We start from the raw sequence: 27,859 nt of genomic DNA, 5'->3' as shown, positions 1-27,859 counted from the left end.
GCAGCCTAAGGGTGCAATCCTATGGGGATAGTCGGTCGCCTCCGAACTCAGACTGTTCAGTGCAGGGTGGGAGGAGTGCAGAGGGCATGTTCTCCTCCACCATGCTCTGGTGGTCCTGCCTTTGCGGCTAGACAGCTGATTTCTAGCCACAGTGCATCAGAGTGGGGGTGGGGGGGACTCCGCATAGGAAGTGTGGACAGAGTGCAGAGGGAACGTTCTCCTCCATGGTCTGGCAGTCCTGCATTTGCAGCTAGACAGCTGATTTCTAGCCACAGTGCGTCAAAGTGGAGGTGGGGCGGTGGGACTCCACATAGGAAGTGTGGACAGAGTGCAGAGGGAACGTTCTCCTCCATGGTCTGGCAGTCCTGCATTTGCAGCTAGACAGCTGATTTCTAGCCATGGTGCGTCAGAGCGGGCGGGCGGCAGGACGCACATAAGAAGCATTGTAACGGCACTTCCACAGTCTTCTCCCCTCCCCACTCCCACGAATGCCCCCTTTTTGGCCACTCTGCATTGCTCTTATGAGTGCGGAGCCAAGGATGAACTCTGCCACATACAAGATGGTCGGGGAGGGGGTAAGGAGTTGGGTTTCTGGGAATCAAGCTTGGAGTATTGGCTCTGAGCTTGGTTCCCAGAAACTGAAAAATCCTTTGGCTATCTAGACACCATCTAGCAGCCATAGGATTGTGCCTTAAGCCATATTTAGTTATGAGGAACCAAATTAGAGTCTGTGTCAGACTGAGCTAGGATGCATCTTGTGGAAGGGCAAACCTGGAGTAATGTTCCTTCAATTTTAATAAACAATTCATTATTTCTGTTCATGTTTAGTATAAGCAGAAATAGATTAGGTTCACAAAGACAAATCTATCTGGCCAGAATTGCTCTCTGGCTAAACTAAACATGGAAACTATTTGCTTTCTTAGATATCCTTCTCCTGGTACTTAACAAACATTCAAATTGCATAGCTCCTGTTTGCAAAAGATGTTAGTAGACAATTTTCTATAAGGGCAAAAGCTATCAGTAACAGTATAATATCCATCACTGTCTCTCTAGCATTGCCAGTGTTCTGTATAGTGCAGAATGCAAGAATGGCAAAGCATGAAAACCAACACAGAACATTTAATTAGCAAAGAGATGTCCTTCCCCAGCCATCATTAATGCATCCAGCTGGATACAGCTCCCCAGTTCCATTGGTAAAGTGCACAGATGAATGGTTCAGTCTGCAACGTGTGGGCTGGTGCTAAATGAATGTAAGAAGACAACATTCTTATGAAAATCCTCCTATTTCTAATTCCTTGGAAATATTCAAATTTATATTCTAATTATTTTCTCCCACAACAATCCCAGTTAATGATTTTATTGGATTTAGAGATTTCCAGAAGGGATAAAAGAGACAAAGGAATGTAGGTTGCAATCATATGCACACTTACCTGGGAGTATATCCCATTGAACACAATAGGGTTTACTTCAACAGGAACAGGGTTGCACTGTTACTTTATCAGGTTGGTCTTTAAACTCAACAAAGGTCTAGTGTTAACAAACCTCCAGGTGCAAATTTCAGAAAGAAAAGCATGAAAATGTTCACAATTTTAAAAAGTTGACTTCTGAAATGCATCCGATTTTGATTTTTTTTGCAAGATTTTGTTGCAAGAAGGTGTTTTGCAAGAAGCCGTGAACCCCTTACACTATATTGTTGTGCTGCCCCAAAGAATCCTGGGAGTTGTAGTTTCATGAGGCCACAGAAAGTTCTCTTGTAGAGGTTCCTGTCACCTCACAAAAATATACCCCCCCCCCAAGTCCCCTGGAGATAGAGAGGATGAGTCTTAAGCCAGTAAATCTGTGGCGTTGATATGATATGGCACAGCCTGAGATAACAGTTAATGACAGGCTTTAGCTAAAGAGGGCATTGGGTGGGGGGAGGGTTCAGAAATTAGATTCCTAGGATCTGCCCCCATCTAAACCAGGATCAGATTCAGTTAGGAATCAGGATTAGAATCATATCCAGATACATCCAAAGTCCAGGGATGATCCGAATGGGATCAGTTTCTCCCTATCCACTGCAGCACCCCAACCCTATCTCTTCCTTTCCCCGGGGTGGGAGGGGAAGGGGAGAGAGACAGCTTCTATCAGATATGGTGGTAGGCCTCTGTTAGGCCAGATGCTCATGTGAATATATGCACCATAGCTTCCAGAGATGTTGGGAACTGTGGGAACTACTTTTCCCATGGTTCCCAACATCTCCAGGTACTGCTACATAGGATTATAGCAGCACTCAAGGCAAACAGAGGTCCTATTGTACCACCCACCTAGGAAAGCTAGGTTTTATTCAGGTTGTACTGTTATACTGTGGTATTTATTTATTTATTGCATTTATATCCTGCCTTTTTTCCTCTTTCAAGGAACCCAAGGTGGCTTACATTCTCCTCCTCTCCATTTTATCCTCACAACAACAGCCCTGTGAGGTAGGTTGGGCTGAGAGTCTGTGACCGGCCCAAAGTCACCCAGTGAGCTTCCATGGCCGAGTGGGGACTAGAATCTGGATCTCCCGGCTCCCAGTCCAGCACTCTCACCACTACACCCCACTGGCTCCCACACTGGTTTTAAGCTTTCATATTTGATATTGTTTTATGCTGCACTCTGTGGTTTTAATTTTTGTGAACTGAGCTTCGGCTATTGGGCGGTATAGAAATGAAATTAAATAAATAAATGAATAAAAAAAAAAAAAAATAAAGCTTGAGCGAATTGATCTTTGTGAATTCTAATAAGGACTGACCTGATCAGCAACTCCCAGGGCAATGTGCAGATCAGAACATAGTTACCCACCAGCTTTTGCATTTCCCAAATGTTCTAGCGCAGTTCTGGACTCAAGAAACCATATCAAAATGCATTTAGTAATGTGTGTTTGGGGAGAAAATATGCTTGCAAATATATGTTTAACTGCAATTTTCACATGCTTCTTTAAAAAATGCTGGTGAATGAGGGAATGTGATAGAATGGATTTATGAGTGAACACATGAAAATAACAAATAAAATAACAGGGACCAGAGAAATAGGCTGATTCTTCCATCCCAGTGACCATCCCAGATCTTCTCTGTAGCCTCACCCCCCCCCCCACGTCGATACATTATGGAAAAGGGAGGTACATTAGGAGAAGGGCTTGCATCAGGTGCTGTGTAGGGGGTCCAATTTTCTCCAGACCAAATTGAAACCCAGGTTATTTTTCCAAATGCCAAATAAGCTGGGTTCCCCAAATTATTTTTGGAACAGAGGAGGGTGGGGGTGGGTCCATCACTACTCACAATTTCCCTTCATGGGACACATTATGAAGTCACGTAGTTACAAGTTCTAGCCAATAGCAGGAGCTATGCCCACAACCAGCACTGCTGAAACACAGGCCCTTGAAGAAGATGATTTCAGTAGGGGTTCCTTTGTGTTTGAAGTGGGGAAAGGAATTAAATAACCGAGGCACTAGCAAATCGATGGAAGGCGGGGAGAAGCAGTAGTTCTGCAGTGCTACAGCTGGCATCGTAGAATCTTGTCATCCTGGGTGATCAGCCATAGAGTATTCAGGTCGTAGCTCAAGTGCTTGACCCGGGCATTGATGCATCTGACTTGTGTCCATGTGGTGCCTACAGCATTGTTATCTGTGTTCCCATCCCTAAAATAATGGTCAGAGAAATGGAGATAATGCTAATTTGATAGGCAGTCACAACTGTCAGGATCCTGAATTCTACCCCACATCACCCAGCCCTGTCTGCCACTCCTTTGGTATTTATCTTAAATGGCAACCCCTAAAATATACCCCAGCTCCCTTTTTTTTTCAGGGCGGATTGATACAATGTATGCATTCTTTATTATTAACAATTATATCATATAGAATACTAGGGTTGGAAGGGGCCTACAAGACTAAAAAGCCATCAAGGTGGTGCCTTTTGCACACAGCTAGTTAGGGTTGAGTAAATCCTTATTCAACCTGACCACATGGAAAGGTGTTGTGTGGCTTCACCACTTGCTTACCTTGGTAATATACATTTGAACATAGGGATGTCAGAGGAATCCAGTTTGGGAACTAAGCCCAGCGAGTGTTCACCAGCTCAGCTCCCCAGATGCCAGCTTGCGGATCCCTGAGCTTGCCAGAGTCAGCACATGCCGAGCTGGGCAAGCTTGCAGTTCCCCGCTCCTCTGTGAGCTGCCATTTTGTGCAAAATTGTAGGTGAACTATCAAAATTGCCATTTCCCACAAAATGCCAGCTGTAAATAGCACAATGAAGCAAAATTGCAGATGTAAATAGTCTAATTAGACCATTTACACCTGCAATTTTCATAAATCATGCTATTTATGCAAACTGGAGATTTCCGTAAATAACTCACCTGCGATTTTGCACAAAAGGGTGGCTTGCAGACAAGTGTGATGCCATGAGCTTTCGCCAGGTCCCTGCAGAGCTTCTGGCAGCTTGTCCCACACACCCGCCAGGGTAGAGAAAGCGGCGTCTGGCGAGTGGCACACGAGGCAGGTGTGGGGGAGTTCTCCCATCCCTATTTGCACATTTCCCCCTTTGTGAGCTGGTGTTTGAACTGAGCAATGGGCAAAGCCTTCATGAAGAGGCCACTACTTTTCCCTGCAGAAGTCAGGTACTGGTCTCTGTTTTCCTGTACCCCACCATCCCACTATACAGAGCTTATCCTGGAGAACCTAGGATTTCCCTAGAGAGGCACTCAAAAGCTCTCCAGGAGGCAGCCATTACCTGTGATAGACAATCCTAGCTGTGTGGACACTTCCATAATTCCCAGTCTCTATCATGGAAAATGGGGCTGGGACTGGGACCTGCTCCCAACGGGTTCCCTGGCACTTGTGTGGCCAGATACCATGACAAAACCAGACTTCATTGACAGAGTTCGTGTCCCAACAGCATCTCCAGCCACAGCTGAAGTATCTCAGCTGTCCATCCATATATATTAGTCCAGGCTACCAGGGAGCCCGGCCCCATTGTGACTAGTCCAGAACTGGAAAGACACGAGGCTTCGGTGTACGGGTTGACTCCAACCACAAAGAGACTTCCTCCAGCATCAATCTGACTAAATAATCCTGGGAAAGAGAGAAGGAAGAATTGATACAGTGAATTCATCATGCTTGTCACTTTATTACTACTGCTTTATATTTGCTTTCCCTGATGGTTCCCAGAAAGCTGGGAACTCTATTCTCTCTAGAAAAACAGCAATCACATGGTAAACCTGCCCCTGGACTGTACCACTTCCGATTGCTGGTAAATCATTACAAGGCATGATTGAATGTTATGCACACAGACAAAACTCTGCACAGAGAAAATTAGCAAGACCAGGAGAAGACTAGGCCTTCTCCCTAACCTCTAGTTTTCTATGTCCAAGGGAGTTTCATAAGGGGAACATGGCCAGCCCAAGAAATTTTGCTTCCTGAGGTGAAGGACAAGATGGCACCCCCTCCCCATTCCATGTACGAAAAGTTGACTGGACTGGCTGTTCAATCTTTCTTCAACACTGACAATGGGGCAGCACCCTCCACCACACTTGAAAACAGCAGGCTAACATTGGGGGTGCAGGGCAAGCCACATGGCCACAACTCAATTCTCCAGTATCTTGCTGCCATCTCCCAGCATCTGCCACCTGAGCCACCTGCCTCAATCTGCCTAATAGTAGGGTTGGCCCTGAAGGGGGAAGCATTCAGTCATTCCATCTCCCATTTGTAGTTCAGGAACAAATTCACCCACATGATAGGCTATTTGTCTAGGGAGTCTCTAAAGCCAGAATGCTGATTATATATATTCAAATATTGGGCCTTCAGTCACACCCTATATTGTGAGGTTCTGTACTTCCTCTTCCTCTCTTCCTCTTCGTAGATACCTGCAGGGCCAGCCCAAGACATTTTGCTGCCTGAGGTGAAGGACAGCACCCTCTCCCCAGTCTACATACAGAAGGTGATGGGACTGGCAATTGAACCTTGCTTCAACACTAGGTTCCCCCATCACACTCAAGGTAGCAAGATAGTTTAGGTGGGTCAGGACAGGCTGTGTGGCATATACACCTCTCACCTCCAATAGAGTAGAACAGCTGGGAGGCTGCTACTGCTGCTCCCTAGCATCTGCTGTCCAAGGTAATTGCCTCACTCTGCCTAATGATAGGGCTGGCCCTGAGTACCTAATACTTTTTCCACTTTGCCTCCTATCAGCTGATAGGCACGGTCATATATAGTTGTCGATCATCCACACACCACCGGTGCCAGCAGACACATGCTTCATCCCTCCTGCCAAATAGAGGTGGTTTTCTTTTCCAAAAAGCATATACATCTCCTATTGGATCCAGGCCAATCACAAGCCCATCACCAGCTGTTTTAAGCTTCCAGGAACCTGGGTGCAGAGCTGGGCTGGATAAACACAAAACGAAGTTGACATGTAATTCAGGTACAAGAGTTGGGAGGGGGGAATGGATGAGGGAGATGTTGAAGGTACTGGACTGAATTTCTTGTGTCTTTAGTGGATTTTTGTTCCCTTCTCCACCCCACATATCTCCCATTATGGGGAAACCAACTAATCTTAGCCTAGAATAGTTAGGGATGTGTGTCCAACCAAAACTCAAGTTTGCTGAAGTTCTCTGATTTCTACCTGGAAGCTCGTTCCATCTGGTGCCTAAAGAAGATTGTGATCTTTATTTTTTGTTTTCTTTTTGCATGAAAATGCATGCATATTTTTGTCCATATTTTTTTCCAAATGTGTGCAGCAGTAGTGCACATCTTTGAAATGTATGCATTCTTCTCCCATTGATTAAAGTGTGTTTGTGCACATTTTTCAAAAGTATGCCCGTCTTTGCACAAAACGTTTCCTTGAGATCTCCAATTTTCTTGAAGAAATCTCTAGTCTTTCCCATTCTGTTGTTTTCCTCGATTTCTTTGCATTGTTCATTTAAGAAGGCCTTCTTGTCTCTCCTTGCTATTCTCTGGAACTCTGCATTCAGTTGGGTATATCTTCCCCTTTCTCCCTTGCTTTTCGCTTCCCTTCTTTCGTGAGCTACTTGTAAAGCCTCATCAGACAGCCACTTGGCTTTCTTGCATTTCTTTTTCTTTGGGACGGATTTCGTTGCTGCCTCCTGAACAATGTTACGGACCTCCGTCCATAGTTCCTCAGGCACTCTGTCTATCAGGTCTAATCCCTGAAATCTATTCCTCACCTCCACTGTATATTGAGAAGGGATATGACTGAGGTCATACCTGAACGGTTTAGTGGTTTTCCCAACGTTCTTCAATTTAAGCCGAAATTTTGCAAGAAGCAGCTCATGATCTGAGCCACAGTCAGCTCCAGGTCTTGTTTTTACTGACTGTATGGAGCTTCTCCATCTTTGGCTGCAAAGGACATAATTCTATCATTTTTAAGATTGTACCCCAGTACTGCTTTTCCCACCCTTTTGTTGACTATGAGTGCTACTCCATTTCTTCTAAGGGATTCTTGCCCACAATAGTAGATATGATAGTCACCTGAATTAAATTCACCCATGCCTGTCCATTTGAGTTCGCTGATTCCCAAGATGTCGATGTTCAATCTTGCCATCTCATGTTTGACCACCTCCAGCTTACCTTGATTCATTGATCTGACATTCCAGGTTCCTAAACAATATTGTTCTTTACATCATCGGATTTTCTTTTCACCACCAGACACATCCACAGCTGAGTGTCCTTTTGGGTTTGGCCCAGCCGCTTCACTCTTTCTGGCGCTACTTGGAAATACCCTCTGCTCTTCCCCAGTAGCATATTGGACACCTTCCGACCTGAGGGGCTCATCTTCCGGCGTCATATCTTTTAGCCTTGTGATACGTTCCATGGGGTTTTCTTGGCAAGAATACTGGAGTGGGTTGCCATTTCCTTCTCCAGTGGACCACATTTTGTCAGAACTCTCTGCCATGACCTGTCCGTCTTGGGTGGCCCTGCACGGCATAGCTTATGGCTTCATTGAGTTATGCAAGCCCTTCGCCACAACAAGGCAGTGATCCATGAAGGGGCAGGAAGCATATATCCCCTTCTATATGCTTTCACCCTCAACAAGAGGCTCTTTAGATCTTCTTCACTTTCTGCCATTAAGGTGGTATCATATTAAGGTGGTATCTGCGTATCTGAGGTTGTTGATAATTCTCCCAGCAATCTTAATTCTGACCTGTGATTCATCCAACCTGGCATTTCTCATGATGTACTCTGCATATAAGTTAAATAAGCAGGGCGACAAATCAATATGAAGCCTTGTCGTACTCCTTTCCCAATTTTGAACCAATCGGTTGTTCCATGTCTGGTTCTTACTGTTGCTTCTTGTCCCTCGTACAGGCTTCTCAGGAGACAGGTAAGGTGGTCTGGTACTCCCATCTTTTTAAGGATTTGCCACAGTTTGTTGTGATCCACACAATCAAAGGCTTTAGCATAGTCAATGAAGCAGAAATAGACATTTTTCTGGAATTGTCTTGCTTTCTCCATGATCCAGCGAATGTTGGCGATTTGAACTCTAGTTCCTCTGCCTCTTCGAAACCCCGCTTGTACTTCCGGTAGTTCTCAGTTCACATGCTGCTGAAGCCTAGCTTGTAGGATTTTGAGCATAACCTTGCTGGCATGTGAAATGAGCTCAATTGTATGGTAGTTTGAACACTCTTTGGCATTGCCCTTCTTTGGAATTGGAATGTAAACTGACCTTTTCCAGTCTTGTGGCCACTGTTGAGTGTTCCAAATTTGTTGGCATATTGAGTGCAGCACTTTAACAGCATCATCCTTTAGGGATCTACGAAACACCTACCTGGCTCTGTGCCAGGCAATCTCCAGTGGCGGGGAGGTGCTCCGTCCCTTCCCCCAAAATCCTCGATGGGGCGGAGGCGATCCGGTCCTCCCTCCTGAAATCCTGCCCAGCTGGCTCCGCTCCGTGGCCAAGCCGCAGAGCCACCAGCTGGCTCCGGCCGCCCGCAGCCAGACATCCGTCCACTGGGCAGCCCTGCAGGGACGCAAATGGAGGCTGTCATAGCCATTTGCATCCCTGCATTGAGCCGTGATAAGCTACGTAAATATTTATGTAGCCTATCACGGCAGGGGGGAAAAAACCCAGCATACGCAAATGGTGGTAGCCGCCTCCATTTGCGTAAGCTGGGTTTTTTCCCCCCTGCCATGATAGGCTACGTAAATACTTACGTAGCCTATCATGGCCTCTGCAGGGACACAAATGGCGTCCCTGCATTAGCCATGATAGGCTATGTAAGTATTTACATAGCCTATAATGGCTATGAAGACGAAGCAAGTGGCAGCTGCAGGATGGCCGCCATTCGCAAAGCAGCGTGGACACGAGCAGGTAAGTGCTCTGTTTCGGGCGCATTTTGTGGGTTGGGGGCAGCGGGGACTTCGTCCCATGAGCCTTTCGTGGGTTGAGGGGGCAGGGGCTTCGTTCCGCGACAGATTTTGGGGGACCGAATACACCGGCATTTGGCCTCACCAAGATCCGTTGCGGAATTCTCTGACATCCCTATCATCTATTAGGATATTAAATAGCTCAGCTGGAATACTGTCATCTCCGCCAGCTTTGTTGTTAGTATACTTCCTAAGGCCCACTTGACTTCACTCTCTAGGATGTCTGGCTCATGTTCAGTGAGTTAGTTAGTTCATGGCTATCGGGGACGTTAAGATCTTTCCTGTATAGTTCTTCTGTGTATTCTTTCCACCTTTTCTGAATCTCATCTGCTTCTGTTAGGTCTCTGCCTTCTTTGTCCTTTATCATGCCCGTCTTTGCACAAAACATCTCTGATTTTCTTGAAGAGATCTCTAGTCTTTCCCATTCTGTTGTTTTCCTTGATTTCTTTGCATTGTTCATTTAAGAGTCCTTCTTGTCTCTCCTTGCTATTCTCTGGAAATCTGCATTCAGTTGGATATATCTTCCCTTTTCTCCCTTGCTTTTCACTTCCCTTCTTTCCTCAGCTACTTATAAAGCCTCATCAGACAGCCACTTTGCTTTCTTGCATTTCTTTTTCTTTGGGATGGATTGAGTTGCTGCCTCCTGAACAATGTTATGGACCTCCATCCATAGTTCCTCAGGCACTCTGTCTATCAGGTCTAATCCCTTAAATCTATTCCTCACCTCCACTGTATATTCATCAGGGATATGATTTAGGTCATGCCTGAATGGTTTAGTGGTTTTCCCTACGTTCTTCAATTTAAGCCGACATTTTGCAAGAAGCAGCTCATGATCTGAGCCACAGTCAGCTCCAGATCTTGTTTTTACTGACTGTATAGAGCTTCTTCATCTTTGGCTGCAAAGGACATAATCAATCTGATTTCGATATTGACCATCTGGTGATGTCCATGTGTAGAGTCACCTCTTGTGCTGTTGGAAAAGCGTGTTTGCTATGATCAGCGTGTTCTCTTGGCAAAACTCTATTAGCCTTTGTCCTGCTTCATTTTGTACACCAAGGCCATGCTTGCCTGTTATCCCGGTGATTTTTTGACTTCCTACTTTAGCATTCCAATCCCCTATGATGAAAAGGACATCTTTTTTTGGTGTTAGTTCTAGAAGGTGTTGTAGGTCTTCATAGAACTGATCACCTCAGTTTCTTCGGCCTCAGTGGTTGGGCCATAGACTTGAATTACTGTGATGTAGAATGGTTTGCCTTGGATTTGTACTGAGATCATTCTATCGTTTTTGAGATTGTACCCCAGTACTGCTTTTCCCACCCTTTTGTTGACTATGAGTGCTACTCCATTTCTTCTAAGGGATTCTTGCCCACAGTAGTAGATATAATGGTCACCTGAATTAAATTCGCCCATGCCTGTCCATTTTAGTTCGCTGATTCCCAAGATGTCGATGTTCAATCTTGCCATCTCATGTTTGACCACCTCCAGCTTACCTTGATTCATTGACCTTATATTCCAGGTTCCTAAACAATATTGTTCTTTACAGCATCGGATTTTCTTTTCACCACCAGGCACATCCACAGCTGAGTGTTCTTTCGGTTTTGGCCCAGCCACTTCACTCTTTCTGGTGCTACTTGGAAATGCCCTCTGCTCTTCCCCAGTAGTATATTGAACACCTTCCGATGTGAGGGGCTCATCTTCCGGCGTTGTATCTTTTAGCCTTGTGATATGTTCCATGGGGTTTTCTTGGTAAGAATACTGGAGTGGGTTGCCATTTCCCTCTCCAGTGGACCACATTTTGTCAGAACTCTCTGCCATGACCTGTCCGTCTTGGGTGGCCCCGCACGGCATAGCTTATGGCTTCACTGAGTTACGCAAGCCCCTTCGCCACAACAAGGCAGTGATCCATGATGGGGTTCTTCTGCTTAGTGCTTACAGGGCAGTTAATTCTAAAGGCCATAAAAGAGGAAGCCAGCTGGATCTCTCTAGGAGGGAAGTTCATAACCAGACTGCTGCAACTGAAAAAATCATCTCCAGGATGGGGAATGTAAAGAATTAAATGTTAATGTTAAAACAATAACAATAACAAGTCAAAAGGGATCCTAACTGTACTGAAAAGACACTGCTCATGAATATTATAGAATAGAAAACTAGAAGTTCACTGTTCAGGGCTTGGCCTCATCTTGTTCTCTTTCTTTCTCTCTACTCATTAGCTCTCTTTATGGCTGGCCCACTCCCTTCATAGGTAAGCTGTACTCCCAAGGTACAGCAAGCATGATGCTGAAGCCAGTTGCCAGGTTCTAGAGCTATATCGCCTCCCCCACCCCCCTCTCCTTTATCAATTAGCCTTGACTACAATGGCAGGTTTCTTTTCTTCCCTGAAACAAAATGAGAAAGCAGTACAGTTAAACCAAACCAGAAAAATATGCTCCAAAAAATGAACCCTGGAAACAGTTCTGGCTTCCACACTTTGCACCAGCTGCAGCTTTCAAAATCTTTTCAAGGGCAGCCCTACACAGAGTGCATTGCAGTCATCTAATCTAGATGGGACCAAGGCATGCGTCGCTGTGGCCAGGTCTGCTTGACCTAGGAATGGGCTCAATTGGCACAGTAGCCAAAGACACTCACACAAGCATATAGATTGGAACATCCTCCACCACTTCTCCACTGCAAAGGAGTGGTGGTGAGGAGGAATATTTGAAGTGAAGAACTGGAAGGCAAGATAGGGATGCCTATCCCTATCCCCACCCACCACTCTTGCAAATCTCTCTGCTGCTTTTCTCCACTTGACAAGGTTCCAGACACATGCTAAACATGCCCATTGTAGACTAAGAACTAAGATACCATCCTCAAATATTGTTAAGGTGACCATAGCGGTCTCCAGATTTTTTTCTGCCCAACCCACGATCTGAGCTGAGGGGTGAGGGAGAGAATCTTATGCGGTGAGAGACAAAAGACTGAGGTGCAGTGCCCTCCCATGTTTTGAATGGCTGGAATCTGACATACACAATCCCCAGGGAGGTCTTTCTTACCAGAAGCAGAATTCAAAAGCCAGAAGAGAAGGGAACTGAGGAAAGGTATCATCTCTTCCCACATGGCTGGTAATAGCTTGAATATATATATATATATATATATATATATATATATATATATATATACACACACACACACACACACACACACAGTATATATACACACACTAGCCAGTCAGCACTAGCGAGGTCAAATGCCACATCACCTGTGGACAATCCCACACTAATCCTTTAATTTGATACATTTTCCTGCTGTCCTTGGGATTTCACCTCTCACTTGGTTTCCAGAGAAAGTCCCACACTCGTCTGTGCTCTTCAGACAGGAGGTCCATCCAAGTGCAAACAGCTTTAACTGGCAGATGAGATAAGGTAGGTAAAATTACCATTCAGGCTAGGAGGACAGTGTCCAATTTTGTGACTTAGCTGAGCTCTTAGTGAAATGGACTTCAGCATGTACTTAGCTGTTCTTGATTTTGCAGCACCAAAAGTAGGGATGGATGAAAGCCACTTACTGTTTAGCGGATCTGCTTTGCGGAGGGGGGGAGGCGCTCCGTCCCTCCCCCCGGAATCCTGCCCGGCTGGCTCCGCTCCGTGGGGATTCCTCAGAACTGCCAGCCGGCTCTGCCCGCAGCCGGACATCTGGCCGCTGGGCAGCAGGGACACAAATGGCGGAGGCCATAGCCACCGCCGTTTGCGTCCCTCTAATTAACTGTGATAGGCTACGTAAATATTTACGTAGCCTATCATGGCAAAGTAAAAAAAAAAACGCTAACACAAATGGCAGCAGCAATGGCGGCTGCCATTTGCGTTCGCTATTTTTCTCCGTTCTAGCCTATGTAAATATTTACGTAGGCTAGAACGGCTAAAAATAGCGAACGCAAATGGCGGCCGCTGTAGCCGCTACCGTTTGCGTATGCTGCGCCCAGCCGTGGCCGGCCAGGAGACCAGCCTCCCGCGCCGCTCCTGCCGCCGCCGCCCCTGCTGCCGCCGCAACTGCCACCCCCGCTGCCGCCCCTTCTGCCGCTGCCGCCGCCCCTTCCACTGCTGCCCCTGCCGCCGCCACACCTGCCACCCCTGCCACTGCCCCAGACGACGATGCACCTTCTGCCCCCGCCGTGGTACCTTCCACCACCGCGCCGCCGCACCGCTGCCGAAGCTGCCACCGCATCCGCCCCAGGTAAGCTTCATCCTGGGGGGTTCCGCGGGGTGGGCGGGGGGCAGGAGGCTGTTCTGCCATGGATTCCGGGGGGCCGAATGCCAGTGCATTCAGCCTCACTGGAATGCGTGGCGGAATTCTCTGCCATCCCTAACCAAAAGCGAGTTTGAAAAGTGAATGAGCTGTGTAAGTGTAGACAAATCATCATGGGGTATTCCTAGGAAGGCCTGCACATGAGACTTCATGCTTTACAGATAGGGATGTCGGGGGAGTCTAGGACTGGGGTGGAGTCCAGGGGAAATCCCCCTGCTTGACCCCTTGGACTCCAATCCATGGACCCACACACTTGTCCCTCACTGAGCTGCCTTTTGCATAAAAATGGCGGCTTGGACTTTTTCGTACATGACCATGTGTGCAAATGGCAGCCATAAAGCAGCTATTTACACACAATTACATAGGGATGGACGAAAGTCCCTTATCTGTTCTCGAAGCTTGCTTCGTGGTGGGGGGGAGGCGCTTCGGTTCTCCCCCCGAAGTTCAAGTGAGGGGGGGGAGGCGCCCCGCCTCGCCCGGCCGAAATTCAGGCCGGGGGGGAGGCGCCCCATCCCTCGCTGGTGAAATTCAGGCCGGGTAGGAACGCCCCGTCTACCCGGCTGCGAAAAAAAAAAGTAAAACACACACACACACACCCCTGTGATATGCTACGTAACGATTTACGTAGCCTATCACGGCTAGATTTCCAAAGTCAGCTGTGATAGGCTATGTAAATTGTCACGTAGCCTATCACGGATGACTTCGAAAAAAAAAAAAGCGCGTATGCAAATGGCGGCGCCACCGCCATTTGCGTTCCTTATTTTGACACATCTAGTCTACGTAAAGATTTATGTAGACTACGGCGAAAATAAGGGCAACGCAAATAGCATTCCCTTATTTTCGTTGTAGTCTACGTAAATGTTTATGTAGACTAGACGTGCCAAAATAAGGAATGCAAATGGCGGCACCCATAGGCCACCGCCATTTGCGTACGCGCTTTTTTTTTTTCCAAAGTCACCCATGATAGGCTACGTAAATCATTACGTAGCCTATCACGGGTGTGTGTGTGTTTTTTTTACTTTACTTTTTTTTTTGCAATGGCCCTGCCCCCAACAAAACGCCGCTGCACCGCCGCTGGGACCCGCCGCCGAGAGGGACGTTCGGCCACAGTAAGTCCCATCCCGGGGGGGGGCGGCGGCGGAGAATTTCCTCACCAATTTCGGGGGGCCTAATGCATTGGCATTCGGCCTCATGAAGATTCGTGGAGAAATTCTCTGCCATCCCTACAATTACAGGCTTTGCAGCTACCATTTGCACAAATAGGCCTTTATGAAAAAAGCTGAACCAGCATTTCTATGCAAAATGGAGGGACAGTGAGGGATTGGGTGGCTGTGCACCACCCGCTGGGTGCCCACGGACTGCCCAGCAGCTCACTGTATGTGGCCAGCAGGGGTGGGCAGCTGGTGGGGGTCCAGCGAGCAGTGAGTGACCCAGACTAGGGTTCCCATCCCTATTTACATTTTACAGTAAAGCAGGGTGGGGTAAAGACATGACAGAAAGCACACTGATGTCTGCAGGATTTCATCAGTGATGGGGCTTGGGAGAGAGGGGGGTTTGTAGATTCACCGGGGGTGGAGGAGTTGCAGGGGAGATTAGATACTGTCATGCTCCTTTTGTCATCACCAGGGTGCAATAGTGTCTGAATTAGTTTCAGAATCAGTCTTGGTATAAATTGAGATATTTTCTGGTTCAAGACATTTTTCTGCCTAAAGAGGAACTAAAATATCCGCTCTCCTCCCACCCCACTACAATAAACACATAAAAAAATAAAAATTAAAAATTGCTGTACCATTTAGGGAACAACTCCCAGCATTTCTTCAGCAGCCATGCTGGCTGGGAGGTGCTAGGAAACATGGGACTTTTTATGTTTAAACATGCCTAGGATTGCAGCTTTAGATTCCAATTCCTGCCGCTCCCACCTGCGCACCCTGCCCTTCGTCTTGCTGCCTGAAGCAGGTCACTTTGCTGCATGGGAGGGCATGTATCTTTTCTGTATTGCTGAGAAATGGTTCAGTTCTTCCAAGCCAAATGCTGAGCCTCACTGGATTAGAGATGTCAGAGAATTCCGCCACAGATCTCGGTGAGGCTGAATGCCAATGCATTCGGCCCCCCGAAATCCATGGTGGAACGAAGCCCCCCCCGCCCCCTCATCATGCGAAATGGGCCTGGAATGGAGCACCTACCTGCTGCTGTCCACGCTGACTTGCGAATGGCGGCCGCATCTGCGGCCGCCATTCGCTTCTTCCATGTAGCCATGATAGGCTACGTAAATACTTACGTAGCCTCTCACGGCTAACGCAGGGACACCATTTGCATCCCTGCGGAAGCCGTGATCGGCTACGTAAGTATTTACATAACCCATCACGGCTTAACTAAGGGAACAGAAATGGCGGCGGCTACAGCGGCCGCCATTTGCATTCCCTTTTTTTTTGCTGTTTTAGCCTACATAAATATTTACATAGGCTAAAATGGCAAAAAAAAAGGGAATGCAAATGGCGGCCGCCGTAGCTGTTATGTCTGCTGTTTTGGTTTTTTTTTTTGCCATCATAGGCTACGTAAATATTTATGTAGCCTATCATGGCAAAATACAGGGACGCAAGTGGCGGCAGCTATGGCTGCCCAACGGCCGGATGTCTGGCTGCGGGTGGCCCCGGCTCGTGGCTCCACAGAATCTTGTGGAGCGGAGCCAGCCAGAGAGGATTTCGGGAGGAGGGACGGAGCGCCTCCCCCCCACCGTGAATGTCACCCATCAAAAAGGTAAGTGACTTTCGTACATCGTACATCCCTACAGTTGAAAGCCACTTCAAACGTTTGAGGAAAGCGGCCTAAAAACATTTAAAACAAATGCCACCATATGCCTTCCTGGGTGGCTAATGTAGTTTGGAAAGCAGAAGCCATAAGAAAAGACTACTTCAGGATGATACTTTTCAGATAAAATCCAAACATTGCTAATTTGCATTCGGTGTTCCAAATGGTCTTTTTCTAAAAACACAATAGAAATGCTACCTAGCTTGAGGTCTTTTGGACTCCTTGCAATATTGAAATATATTTAGGTTTTAGATACTGAACTGTATTTGATTGCTGAATTCCAGACAATATTTTTTTAATGCTAACAAAAGGGAAAACATCTGTGACTGAATACCTATCTAGCAGTTTTCTGTTCTGTTCAGACAAGAAGACTATCACAGAGTGAGTGACAAGGCATCTGTTGTCTGAAGGGGAGCTAACAAATGTTTTCGATGAGCTAGACAGGTTTGGATATTTTTGGAAGGACAGAATATTTTAACAATGATATATGAAGTGAAGGGAAAGGAAAGGGAGGAGATTTTTAAAAGAAGTCTGCATCGTGGTTTTCATCATTGCTTTCTACACTGGAAGAATTCTCCCCATCACTACATTTCATATGTGTGCGATGAGGCACAGCTTCAGGTAGGGATGGCAGAGAATTCCACCACGAATCTTGGTGAGGCCGAATGCCAGTGCATTTGGCCCCCCGAAATCTGTGGCGGAATGGCCTGCCACCCCCCCGCCCCCTCACGGATGCCCCCCGGGATGAGACTTACCTGGGGCGAATCTTCCGGGTGGCGGTGGCTGCGGCGGCTGGTCTTCCGACCGGCTGCCGCCGCCGCCATTTGCAGTCTTGTCAGTTTTTTTTTTTTTTTACAAGATGTGATAGGCTACGTAAAGACTTATGTAGCCTATCACATCTGGCTTAAAAAAACAACAACGCGCGTACGCAAATGGCGGTGGCTACAGCCGCCACCATTTGCGTTCCTTATTTTTGGCCGTCTTAGTCTACGTAAATATTTATGTAGACTAAGACGGCGAAAATAAGGGGAATGCAAATAGGGTAGCAGACACTATTTGCGTTCCCCCTTATTTTCGCCGTCTTAGTCTACGTAGATATTTACGTAGACTTAAGACGGCCAAAAATAAGGAACGCAAATGGCGGCGGCCGTAGCCACTGCCATTTGCATACGTGCTTTGTTGTTTTTTTAGTCACCCTGTGAAATGGGCCTGGAACGGAGCACCTACTTGCTGCCGTCCGCGCTGACTTGCAAATGGCAGCCGCGTCTGTGGCCGCCATTCGCTTCTTCCATGTAGCTGTGATAGGCTACGTAAATACTTACGTAGCCTGTTACAGCTAATGCAGGGACGCCATTTGCATCCCTGCAGAAGCCGTGATAGGCTACGTAAGTATTTACATAGCCTATCACGGCTTAACTAAGGGAACGCAAATGGCAGCGGCTATGGCGGCTGCCATTTGCATTCCCTTTTTTTTGCCATTTTAGCCTAAGTAAATATTTACATAGGCTAAGATGGCAAAAAAAAGGGGGGAACTCAAATAGCGGCTGCCGTAGCCGCCGCCATTTGTGTCTGCTGTTGTTTTGGGTTTTTTTTGCCATCATAGGCCACGTAAATATTTACGTAGCCTATCACGGCAAAATACAGGGAGACAAATGGTGGCGGCAGGCGGCAGCTGCCATTTGCGTCCCTGCAGGCTGCCCAGCAGCCGGATGTCCGGCTGCGGGTGGCCCCAGCCGGCGGCTCTGTGGTATCTCGGTGGAGCGGAGCTGGCTGGAGAGAATTTCGGGGGGAAGGATGGACCACCTCCCCCCCCACTGCAAATGTCACCCTTCAAAAAGGTAAGTGACTTTCGTACATCCCTACACTGGATGAATTCTCCCAATCACTACATTTCATATGTGTGTGATGAGGCACAGCTTCAGGGCTGTGGAGGCCCATGGGAAATTATGTTCGGAGAGACACACTGCAATGTTAGGCCTCCCTCCTACCAGTGTTACCTGTTTAGGGCCTCCTAACATGGGATGCTGGAGAAATCTGCTGCGGACTCGAATGAGGCCTAGGGATGGTGGAGAATTCCTTACTTACATAGCCTATCATGGCTAATGCAAGGATGCCATTTTCGTCCCTGCGGAGGCCGTGATAGGCTACGTAAATATTTACGTAGCCTATCATGGGGAAAAAAAGGGAACGCAAATGATGGCCACCGTAGCCACTGCCATTTGCATTCCATTTTTTGCCATGATAAGCTACGTAAATATTTACATAGCCTATCACAGTAAAAAAAAAAGGGACGCAAATGGCAGCAGCTACAGCTGCCACCAATTGCGTCCCTGAGCAGCCCAGCAACAGCCGGATGTTGCTGCGGGCAGCCCTGGCCAGCCGGCGGATCCGCAGAGTCACTGCAGAGCGGAGCTGGCCAGCGAGGATTTCAGGGGGAGGGACGGAGCGCCTCCCCCCACCACGGATGTCATGAAACGAAACAGGTGAGTCATTTCGTACATCCCTAAATTGAGGCCGGATTCCAAAGAATCCAGCCCCCAGAGTCTGCAGCGAACTTAGCTCCATGTCCAGACGAGTTCCTGCGGGGTGGCTCTCCAGCTTCCCAAAGAGGTGATATTTCCCATTAGCAGCTGTAAAGCACTTACTTTTACCTAAATAAAAGGTAAAATTTTTAAATAATAAAATAAACCTAAATAAACCGCTGCAATTTAGGTAAAGTTAAGTGCTTTATGGCCACAAATGGCGTAAAATATGCCATTTACAGCTGTAATTTTCCCACAATAGGCTAATGTTGTTGTTGTTGTTGTTCAGTCGTTCAGTCGTGTCCGACTCTTCGTGACCCCATGGACCATAGCACGCCAGGCCTTCCTGTCCTGCGCTCTCTCCCGGAGCGTGCTCAAGTTCATATTCATTGCATCCGTGATGCTATCTAGCCATCTCATCCTCTGCCGTCCCCTTCTCCTTTTGCCTTCAGTCTTTCCCAGCATCAGGGTCTTTTCCAGGGAGTTTTCTCTTCGCATTAGGTGGCCAAAATATTGGAGCTTCAGCTTCATTATCTGTCCTTCCAATGAGCACTCAGGGTTGATTTCCTTTAGGATGGACTGATTTGACCTCCTTGCAGTCCAGGAGACTCGTAAGAGTCTTCTCCAGCACCACAGTTCGAAAGCATCAATTCTTCGGCGCTCAGCCTTCCTTATAGTCCAGCTCTCACAGCCATACATTACTACTGGGAAAAACATAGCTTTGATTAGACGGACCTTTGTCGGCAAGGTGATGTCTCTGCTTCTTACTATGCTGTCTAGGTTTGCCATAGCTTTCCTCCCAAGGAGCAAGCGTCTTTCAATTTCATGGCTACAGTCACCGTCTGCGGTGATCTTGGAGCCCAAGAAAGTAAAATCTGTCACTGCTTCCATTTCTTCCCCTTCTATATGCCAGGAAGTGATAGGGTCAGATGACATGATCTTAGTTTTTTTAATGTTGAGTTTCAAACCAGCTTTTGCACTCTCCTCTTTCACCCTCAACAAGAGGCTCTTGAGATCCTCTTTGCTTTCTGCCATTAGGGTGGTATCGTCTGCATATCGGAGGTTGTTGATAATTGTACCCCAGTACTGCTTTTCCCACCCTTTTGTTGACTATGAGTGCTACTCCATTTCTTCTAAGGGATTCTTGCCCACAATAGTAGATAAGATGGTCACCTGAATTAAATTCGCCCATGCCTGTCCATTTGAGTTCGCTGATTCCCAAGATGTCGATGTTCAATCTTGCCATCTCATGTCTGACCACCTCCAGCTTACCTTGATTCATTGATCTGACATTCCAGGTTCCTAAACAATATTGTTCTTTAATATCACGTTCTTTAAAAAGCTGGAGAGCTGCTCTGCCAACTCCAGCAGATGCGGCAGGGCTCTGGAGGACTCCGCAAGGCCCCAAGCAGCCTGAATTGCCTTGCAGCAGAACCCCCCCCCCAGGACCAGACAGTGGGAGGTTCGTACATCCCTACTTCTAACACTCTCTAACAAATAACTTTGTACCTCTAAAAGAGCCATTTTGGACAGACATTTTGCTTCACCCTACCAAATGTTTTGGAAGTGATTTATTTCTCTGGTTTTGTCCTAGATTTTTAGGAAACAACAGATTTTGCATTATAAGACTTGCTTGTAGGGATGGCACAGGTGCTTGGCTAAGTCTGGGACCCCAAGGGACTCCCCCCTGCTCATGCCTCCAGGCTGCACCTGCTGAGATGCTGCCCCCGCTTGCTCCCCCATGGGTACCAAGCTGCCTGCACCTACTCTGAGCCATTTACAAGCACCTGTCATTCCCACAGTTACCATTTTGTGAAAGAAATGGCAACTCAGGAACTTCCATAAATCTAATATTGTGCACGTAGCAGCCATAAAAGCCCCATCTACACAATGTTGCAGGCATAAATGTCCCATTCGCACCTGTAATATTGCATTCATGGGGACTTTACAGCCATTATGTGCACAGTCTTAAATTTACGGACATTCCCGAGTCACTTTTTTTTTTTTTCAAAATGGCGACTGTGGGAATGACAGGTGTTCGAAAATAGCTCAGGGTAGGGGTGGGTGGCTTGGCACCTGTGGGGGCACATGAGTGGTTCTGGGGGGGGCAGCAGCTGGGTAGGCACCCAGAGAACCCCGACTGGGAGGGTGTTGGTGTCCATCCATCCCTACTTGCTGGGAAGACTACTGAGAAAATGCTAACCGAACTCTCTTAAAACAATATAAGATTATGAAATTCAAGTGCCAAATGCTCAGATAGATAATTAAGAATTTTAAAATGTAATTAAGTAAAAAGCAGTGATTGTATTAAAGGGAAGACACTGGTTCACAAGCAGGTTTGCAATGGCTTCTGGGTAACTGGCATAAAAATAATGGCCTGGTTGACCTGGATGATATCCAAAGGGAAAATGCAGCGTTAAAGCTCTATCACTTGGGCCAAAAAAGATATCTGTTGACTCTGTTGTTTTAAATCTGTTATTATTGTAGTTTAAATGTCTGCAGTGCTGCTAGGTTTTATTGTGCTTTGTACTTTATATTGTAGTTTAAAGCTTTTACATTTTATATTGTATTTTATGATGCATTTTGTGGCTTTAATTGCAGTGAACCATCCAGAGAGCTTCAGCAATTGGACAGTATAGAAATGTAATACATACATAAATCTGAGCAATGAACAGCTGTGAGACTGTATTATTCCAGGTCAAAGGGGTACTTAAAGTTTGTTTATCAATTAATGAGCACAAAATATTGTGTACGCTATACACATTTAAAAGCTTGATGCGAGATGCCTAGAAAAATGTACAGACTTAAGTTTAATTGGCAAATTTTGAGTAAGGAGTTATCTTCTCAAAGGTATAATTCAAAATTGATCTTATCTAGCCTGGAAGTCGTACACGTAAGCGTTTTCTGCATATTCCAATTTTTAAAAGAATGTTTAATAATAATGAGATAATTAAGACTATGAGCCTTGATTTATGGGACAGTAGATAATACTAGTTATGAAGTAATTTCTACACAAAAAAAGGTATAAGTACCTGTTGATTTTAGAATGTGGGACCTTCTTATGAGACGTTCACCAGGACTGTGTATCTGTTAGCTGAATACCTTATCCAGGATTGAATGGGGAACTTAAAATTAGATCTCTCCTTTTTAAGCTATTAAGGTCTAAGGGCACAATCCTATGGGAATAGTGGGCAGCCTCCCAACTTGGAGGTGGCTGTCTATCCAATGCAGGGCAGGCGTAGCATGGAAGGGACCTTCTCTGTGCACTGGCCATCCTGCATTTGCAGCTAGACAGCCAATTTTGGCTGTCTAGCCAGGGAGTGTTGGAGCAGGGAAGGGGAGGCTGGATGGCACATAAAAAGTGTCGTAACAGCGCTTCTGTGGTCTCTCCCCTCCCTGGGCCCAGGAACTCCCCCTTTTCACCTGCTCTGCATTGCTCTTACGAGTGCGGAACCAGGGACAAACTGGGCCGCCTATGAGGCGGGGGCAGAGGGGCCAGGGAACTGGGTTTCTGGGAACCAAGCTTGAAGCCCTGACTCTGATCTTATTCCCTAGAAACCAAAATTAACATCTAGACACTCTTAACCCTTTCTGCCACACACACTGTGACCCTCTCTGAAAACCACCTTAATTTGTTTTGGGAGGGGAAAGTTTCCATGGGCAGCAATGAAAGCTTTTTTTCTAAGCTAATTTCATGCTGGGAGGCAATTTTCACTGTGTGGGAAGAGAGAGAAGTCAAAAAAGAAAGAGAGTGAGAAAAGGGAGAAAGAGAGAGAAGAGGAGAGAGAGAGAGAGAGAGAGAAAGAGAGAGAGCGAGCACTGGCAGAGGGAGAGGGTGAGATAAAGAGAGAACATTCTGCCACTGTCTATGCATGGCTTTGGCTCCTTTCACCCATGGTATGAAGCCCCAGAGAAATTGCCCCCAGAGCCCTTGATATAAAAAGGGTCCCCCACCCTCACTTTTGGAGTTACACAGAAGAAAACAACAAAAACCCATAAGAATGTAAAAAGAGGCATGCTGGATCAGACCAAGGGTCTATGTAGTCTAGGATTCTGTTCGCATAATGGCCAAACAGCTGCCCACAGGAAACCCACAAGCAGGACTTGAGTGAAACAGCACCCTCCTGCCTATGTTCCCAAGCAACTGGTGTACATAGGCTCACTGCCTCTGATACTGGAGGTAGCATATACCCACCAGGGTTAATAGCCATTGATAGCCTTCTCCTCCAGGAATTTGTCTGATCCCCCTTTAAAACCATCCAAATTGGTGGCCATCGCTATGTCTTGTGGTAGCGAATTCCATAGTTTAACTATGTGCTTGTGGGAAGAAGTACTACCTTTTATCTGTCCCGAATCTCCCACCAATCAGCTTCATGGAATTATCCCCATTAATCAAGTAAATGATTACAGAGCTTCAGCTACTGGGTGTATAGAAATGGAATGAATGAATGAATGAATGAATGAATGAATGCTGCCTTTTCCTTCCACAGTACTGTGGTAATGGGAGAAGCCAGACCTCCAGAATTTCCCCTTCTATGCATTTTAAAGGTCTAGGAGCTCTCTGGATTCAGCGCCCCTCCAGCACGCATCTTTTTAGCCCATAATGTCATCATGCCACACCACCATCCAGTATGGACGCGAGTTTGTGGTGGGGGGTGGGGGGAAGTGAAAGTCAGTTTTACAAGGCTTGTGAAATGTGATAATGCTTTCACAACAATTAAGCAATGAGCCAGCTACAAAATGTTGGGTGTGACCTGTTTTGCTAACTCAAATAAATGGCCATGCAATAATGCAGTATAAAGCAAAAGGAAACTCTTGGTTTTCAGTGGAATTACATGCCAGCAGAATATGTGGCTTCTGCCAGCTGGACCAGCCTCCAAGATGTTCTTTCTTTCTTTCTTTCATTTAATTTCTATACTGCCCAATAGTCAAAGCTATTATAGCATTTTCCTATAAAAAGTATTTCTTAAATGTATGTACCACCCTACTGGCAAATGCCCTCAGGGCAGTTTACAATTATTAAAAAAAAAAACCCAAAGCATCAATAAAATAAGAATAAATAACAATGAAAATATCAATATAAAATAGTTTAAAATTAATGACATTAACAATATCAAAAATAGTGCTGTGCTGAAAATTTCTCGCACATTTTTTTTACCATTCTCATTCATTTTGACAGAAGAGAAATTGTTTTCGAAAAGACAGTCAATGGTGAAGACATTTCGGAGAAATTCTCATGTGTTGGGCTTGGTTTTCTTGGGCTTACCTTACTTAGGATGTGGCCAAGGAGTGAGCGCAAATGTCCTGTTTTTCATTGTACAATCATCTCTCTGGCAGCCTGTAGCCTCCTCAGCTTCCCACACCTCAGTTAAAGCCCAGTGGGAGGCACCATGAGGTAATTCCTCCCATAGGGCTTCTTCAGGTCAGGATGTGCAGGCAGCCTGGGAAGCTAGCTGTGATGAGGTAAGCTCAAAAATACCACACACACGCACACTTATAGATCATCCTGAATGAGGCAGAACAATGGAAGCCTCTTTCACAGAAGGAGAAAACTTTCAGGAAATTGGAGAGCAGATTTTGGCAGAGCACAAATTCCACCTCATCGTTGGAGGTGGACACAGCACTGCCCCCACCACCTACGTTACAGTGAATGCAAACTGGGGGCCAGCACCTGCCAAGACAGTTGATGCTGTTGCAGCATGAAAACCTCCCCAACCCTTACCAAAAAAGAAAGAAGCTGTTCTACAAGCTCTGTCAATGGGGAGCCTTGCCTTGGAGAAAATGTTGAGCATTTCTTCTCCCCCTGGAGAAATTCAGTGAAATTGTCGCCCAAATTTCTCTGCCCACATGTAAGGTGGGAAATTTCAAGAGGCCATTTGCGCACAACTCTAATTAAAAATATAAAAGACCCAGCAGTACAGTTAATAATCAAAGAAAGAAATTGAAGATTAAATGCTTGCTGGAAGTGCAAGGTCTTAACTTGGCATCTAAACGTATACAGAGAAGGTTTCAGGAAGATCTCCCTGGGATGGGCATTCCAGAGACGGGGGGCTGCTTAAGAGACGGCTATTTCCCTGTTAGCCCCCCTTCACACCATTGTGTGTAGTGGCACCCAGATAAGAGCCTCTGAAGATGATCTTAGCTATTGGGCAGGAACATATGGGAGAAGCTGCTCCTTCAGGTAGACCTACCTGGGATTTACTGTATTTCTTCTACAAGCCAGGGAAAGGAGACTAGATCATCAGTGATCCTTCTGACATGTTATGTGAAGGTAAACTTTAGTTTGTTACTACTATGTGTACATTCAGCAGGGTGCTGCAGCCAGTCCTGGCCCCTAGTACCTACACTTGGTATCTCAGCCATGCTGATCCTAATAAATTGGGCATTGTGCTGTTTCCTGCTCTTTGGTGTGTGTGTGTGTCTGGTGGGACAGAAGGTGAAGCAGCTTAATCCTTTGGATTTTTAAAGGTGCAGACAAAATATCTGGGTTGATAATTAACTATGATAACCGTGAATCCCCCCCCCCTCTCCCTAAAGTGGAATGGGTAAAACATCATTTGGGAGCTAGAAGTGCCTGGTGATCTCCATGATGTAATTAAAATGTAAAACAAAGGGAATCAAAATTTATTGCCACTTGATTACTCTTGATTTATTACCACTTAACATTCTGAGACTCCACCCTTCACCCCAGCCCAAGGAATTTGTGCTAAAGCTCCTGTGCAAATATTTGTCCAGAGGAATGATCTCCATATGGAAGATATGGTCGACTCTTTTTATGGTCGACTCTTAAGGGTTATTGACAGAGGCCTTGTAAAATAGGGCAGGGCTTGTTTTGCAGACATGTACCATTCTGGCTGGCATGGGCCAGTGTCTGAAGTCAGCTAGGCAGATGTGCAGCTGTTCTAAGGATGGAGCTTATGGCTATTCAAAACCTGCATTTGCCAAGAAATTAGGAAACAGCACAGGGGAAAGGTTTGCTGTATTGGTGGGGCATTTAATCCTCCTGTGTCTGTCAGTTCTGCCCTGAAAATCCTTTACTCCGGCCTGCCCCACAGCTAGGTTTACTATTATTTTAAGAGCCGAGCTGGGTAAAAATAAAAAAAAATCAATTCATTTCTGGTATACAATTTCTGTCCCTATTTTGGGATGGTGTGTGTGTGTGTGTGTGTGTGGGTGGGTGGGTGGGGGGCATTTAAAGTGTTTTTATTTGGGGCAGAGGTGTCCCAGAATTGTTTTGTTTGCATGTGTGTCCATGTTTTGCAGATTGCATGTTTTAACTCCATTCCTCAGGTCTCTAGAATATATATCTCTGACTTGGGTACGGATGTACCTTACAAGGGCATCTTTAAATCAGCCTAAAATCCTGCATTTGAAACGGGGCTTTCTGCTTCCATTGTCAATGCAGGATCACAATGACTCCCTTTTTCACCCACTTCCTTTCCCCCCTCCCCTTTCCCCCACCTTCTCTCCATATCCAAGTCTTCCATTTTCTTTCATTGATCCGGCTCCTTTTCTTGCCGCTATTCCTCTTTTCACGGACGGACGGAACTCAAGCAGAACACAATGGGGTAACCTGATAGCTCATTATCTGAGATCTATTTAAAAATGGAACAAAGGGCATCTAGTGCGGGAGATGCCCTGGAGGTTCATGGCATCATGGCCTGCAAACTTCCATGAAGGAGCAATCTCAATTGCAGAATTAAAGCTCTGTGTGAAGAATGCCCAAGTGTACATACATGTAAACAATTACCTATGCTTGAACGCTAACAGCATAATCCTCAATTCTGCCATGCTGGATGAAGATTAGATTCCTGCATTGAGCAAGGGGTTGAACTCGATGGTCTTATAGGCCCCTTCCAACCCTACTATTCTATGATTCTGATACTAAGTCGATAGGGTACTTACACCCAACATCAACTCTGCTCATACAACTGGGCTGTGGATACAAGGACAAGGAATTCCACACTAGTAAGCAAGCAAGGTGGAATCTGTTAGGGATGGGTGAGAATTTCATTTAGTTTGTTTTTTCTAAGAATTTAGCAGTATTAAATAATTTGATTTTTTTTAATGATTATGGGAGAAACTGAAACTCCTGGATTCATCTATGCAGGCCCAGGACTTCGACTGTTTAACTCTTAAATGTCTGAGTTTGGTTCCACATGGCCCAATGGCCCGACTGGAGTCCACCCAGAGAAGAGCCTTCAGTGTGGTGGCTCCCTTCTAAGGAACTCCCTGCCTCTGGAGGTCAGGCAGGCACCAACAGTCCAACACTGGGTTGTTTCAGCACCTCCTAAAATCAGTTCTTTCAGGAAGCCTTCCTTAGTTAACCAGCCTCAGTTTTATCGGCACTCTTTTTTTAAAAAAAGAATAATTTTAATACTATGTTTCATTCTTCTTAGATTTTGTTCATTTATCTCTTGTTGTTCACCACTCCGGAATCTGTTTAGATGTGGAGTGGTATACAAATGTTGTAAATAAAATAAATAATAAATCCCTGTGTATTTAACTAAGTTTGTGGTGCTGAATTAAGAGTTACTTTTCTTTTAGTCCCCAGTTCGGCTTCTGGGAAATGAACATTTTGTGACTGGCCGTGTCCACAATGGAAGCCATTTTATGAATGGGCAAGGCATCCCATGGCAGCCATTTTACCCAAATCTACAAATTTCTTCATATACGGGTTGGAAAAAACTTGAGATTTTTAACCCAACAATACAGGAGAAAATGAAACTGACCAATTCCTTGATCACTCGAATCTGTACCTCTGAAAATTTCCACCATGTTCCCCCATTACAATATGGGGGGAAAGGTGTACTGGATAAACTCTCCTTCCTCCTTGACAGGTAGCAAGAGTGAT

At 46.0% G+C, this 27,859-nt stretch overlaps 1 protein-coding gene and 1 pseudogene across 1 annotated transcript in view; both read right to left on the bottom strand.

The window, feature by feature from the left end:
* Window positions 1-4,534, bottom strand: part of LOC146337918 (IgGFc-binding protein-like) — a 66,574-nt gene extending 62,040 nt beyond the window's left edge. Inside the window, exon 1 of the mRNA XM_084816337.1 lies at window positions 4,372-4,534. Coding sequence (XP_084672463.1) covers window positions 4,372-4,534 — 163 coding nt within the window. The remainder of the gene's footprint in view (window positions 1-4,371) is intronic.
* A 207-nt stretch (window positions 4,535-4,741) lies between these two features.
* On the bottom strand, window positions 4,742-6,652 carry LOC146337917 (fish-egg lectin-like; annotated as a pseudogene).
* Window positions 6,653-27,859: the final 21,207 nt, after the last annotated feature.

Source organism: Heloderma suspectum, chromosome 10, assembly GCF_057233095.1.
Source record: "Heloderma suspectum isolate Gila_16-S chromosome 10, 16-S_ref, whole genome shotgun sequence".
Taxonomy (NCBI): Eukaryota; Metazoa; Chordata; class Lepidosauria; order Squamata; family Helodermatidae; genus Heloderma; species Heloderma suspectum.
Note: the sequence above shows the minus strand (reverse complement) of the source record. Positions and strands in the feature narration are given on the sequence as shown.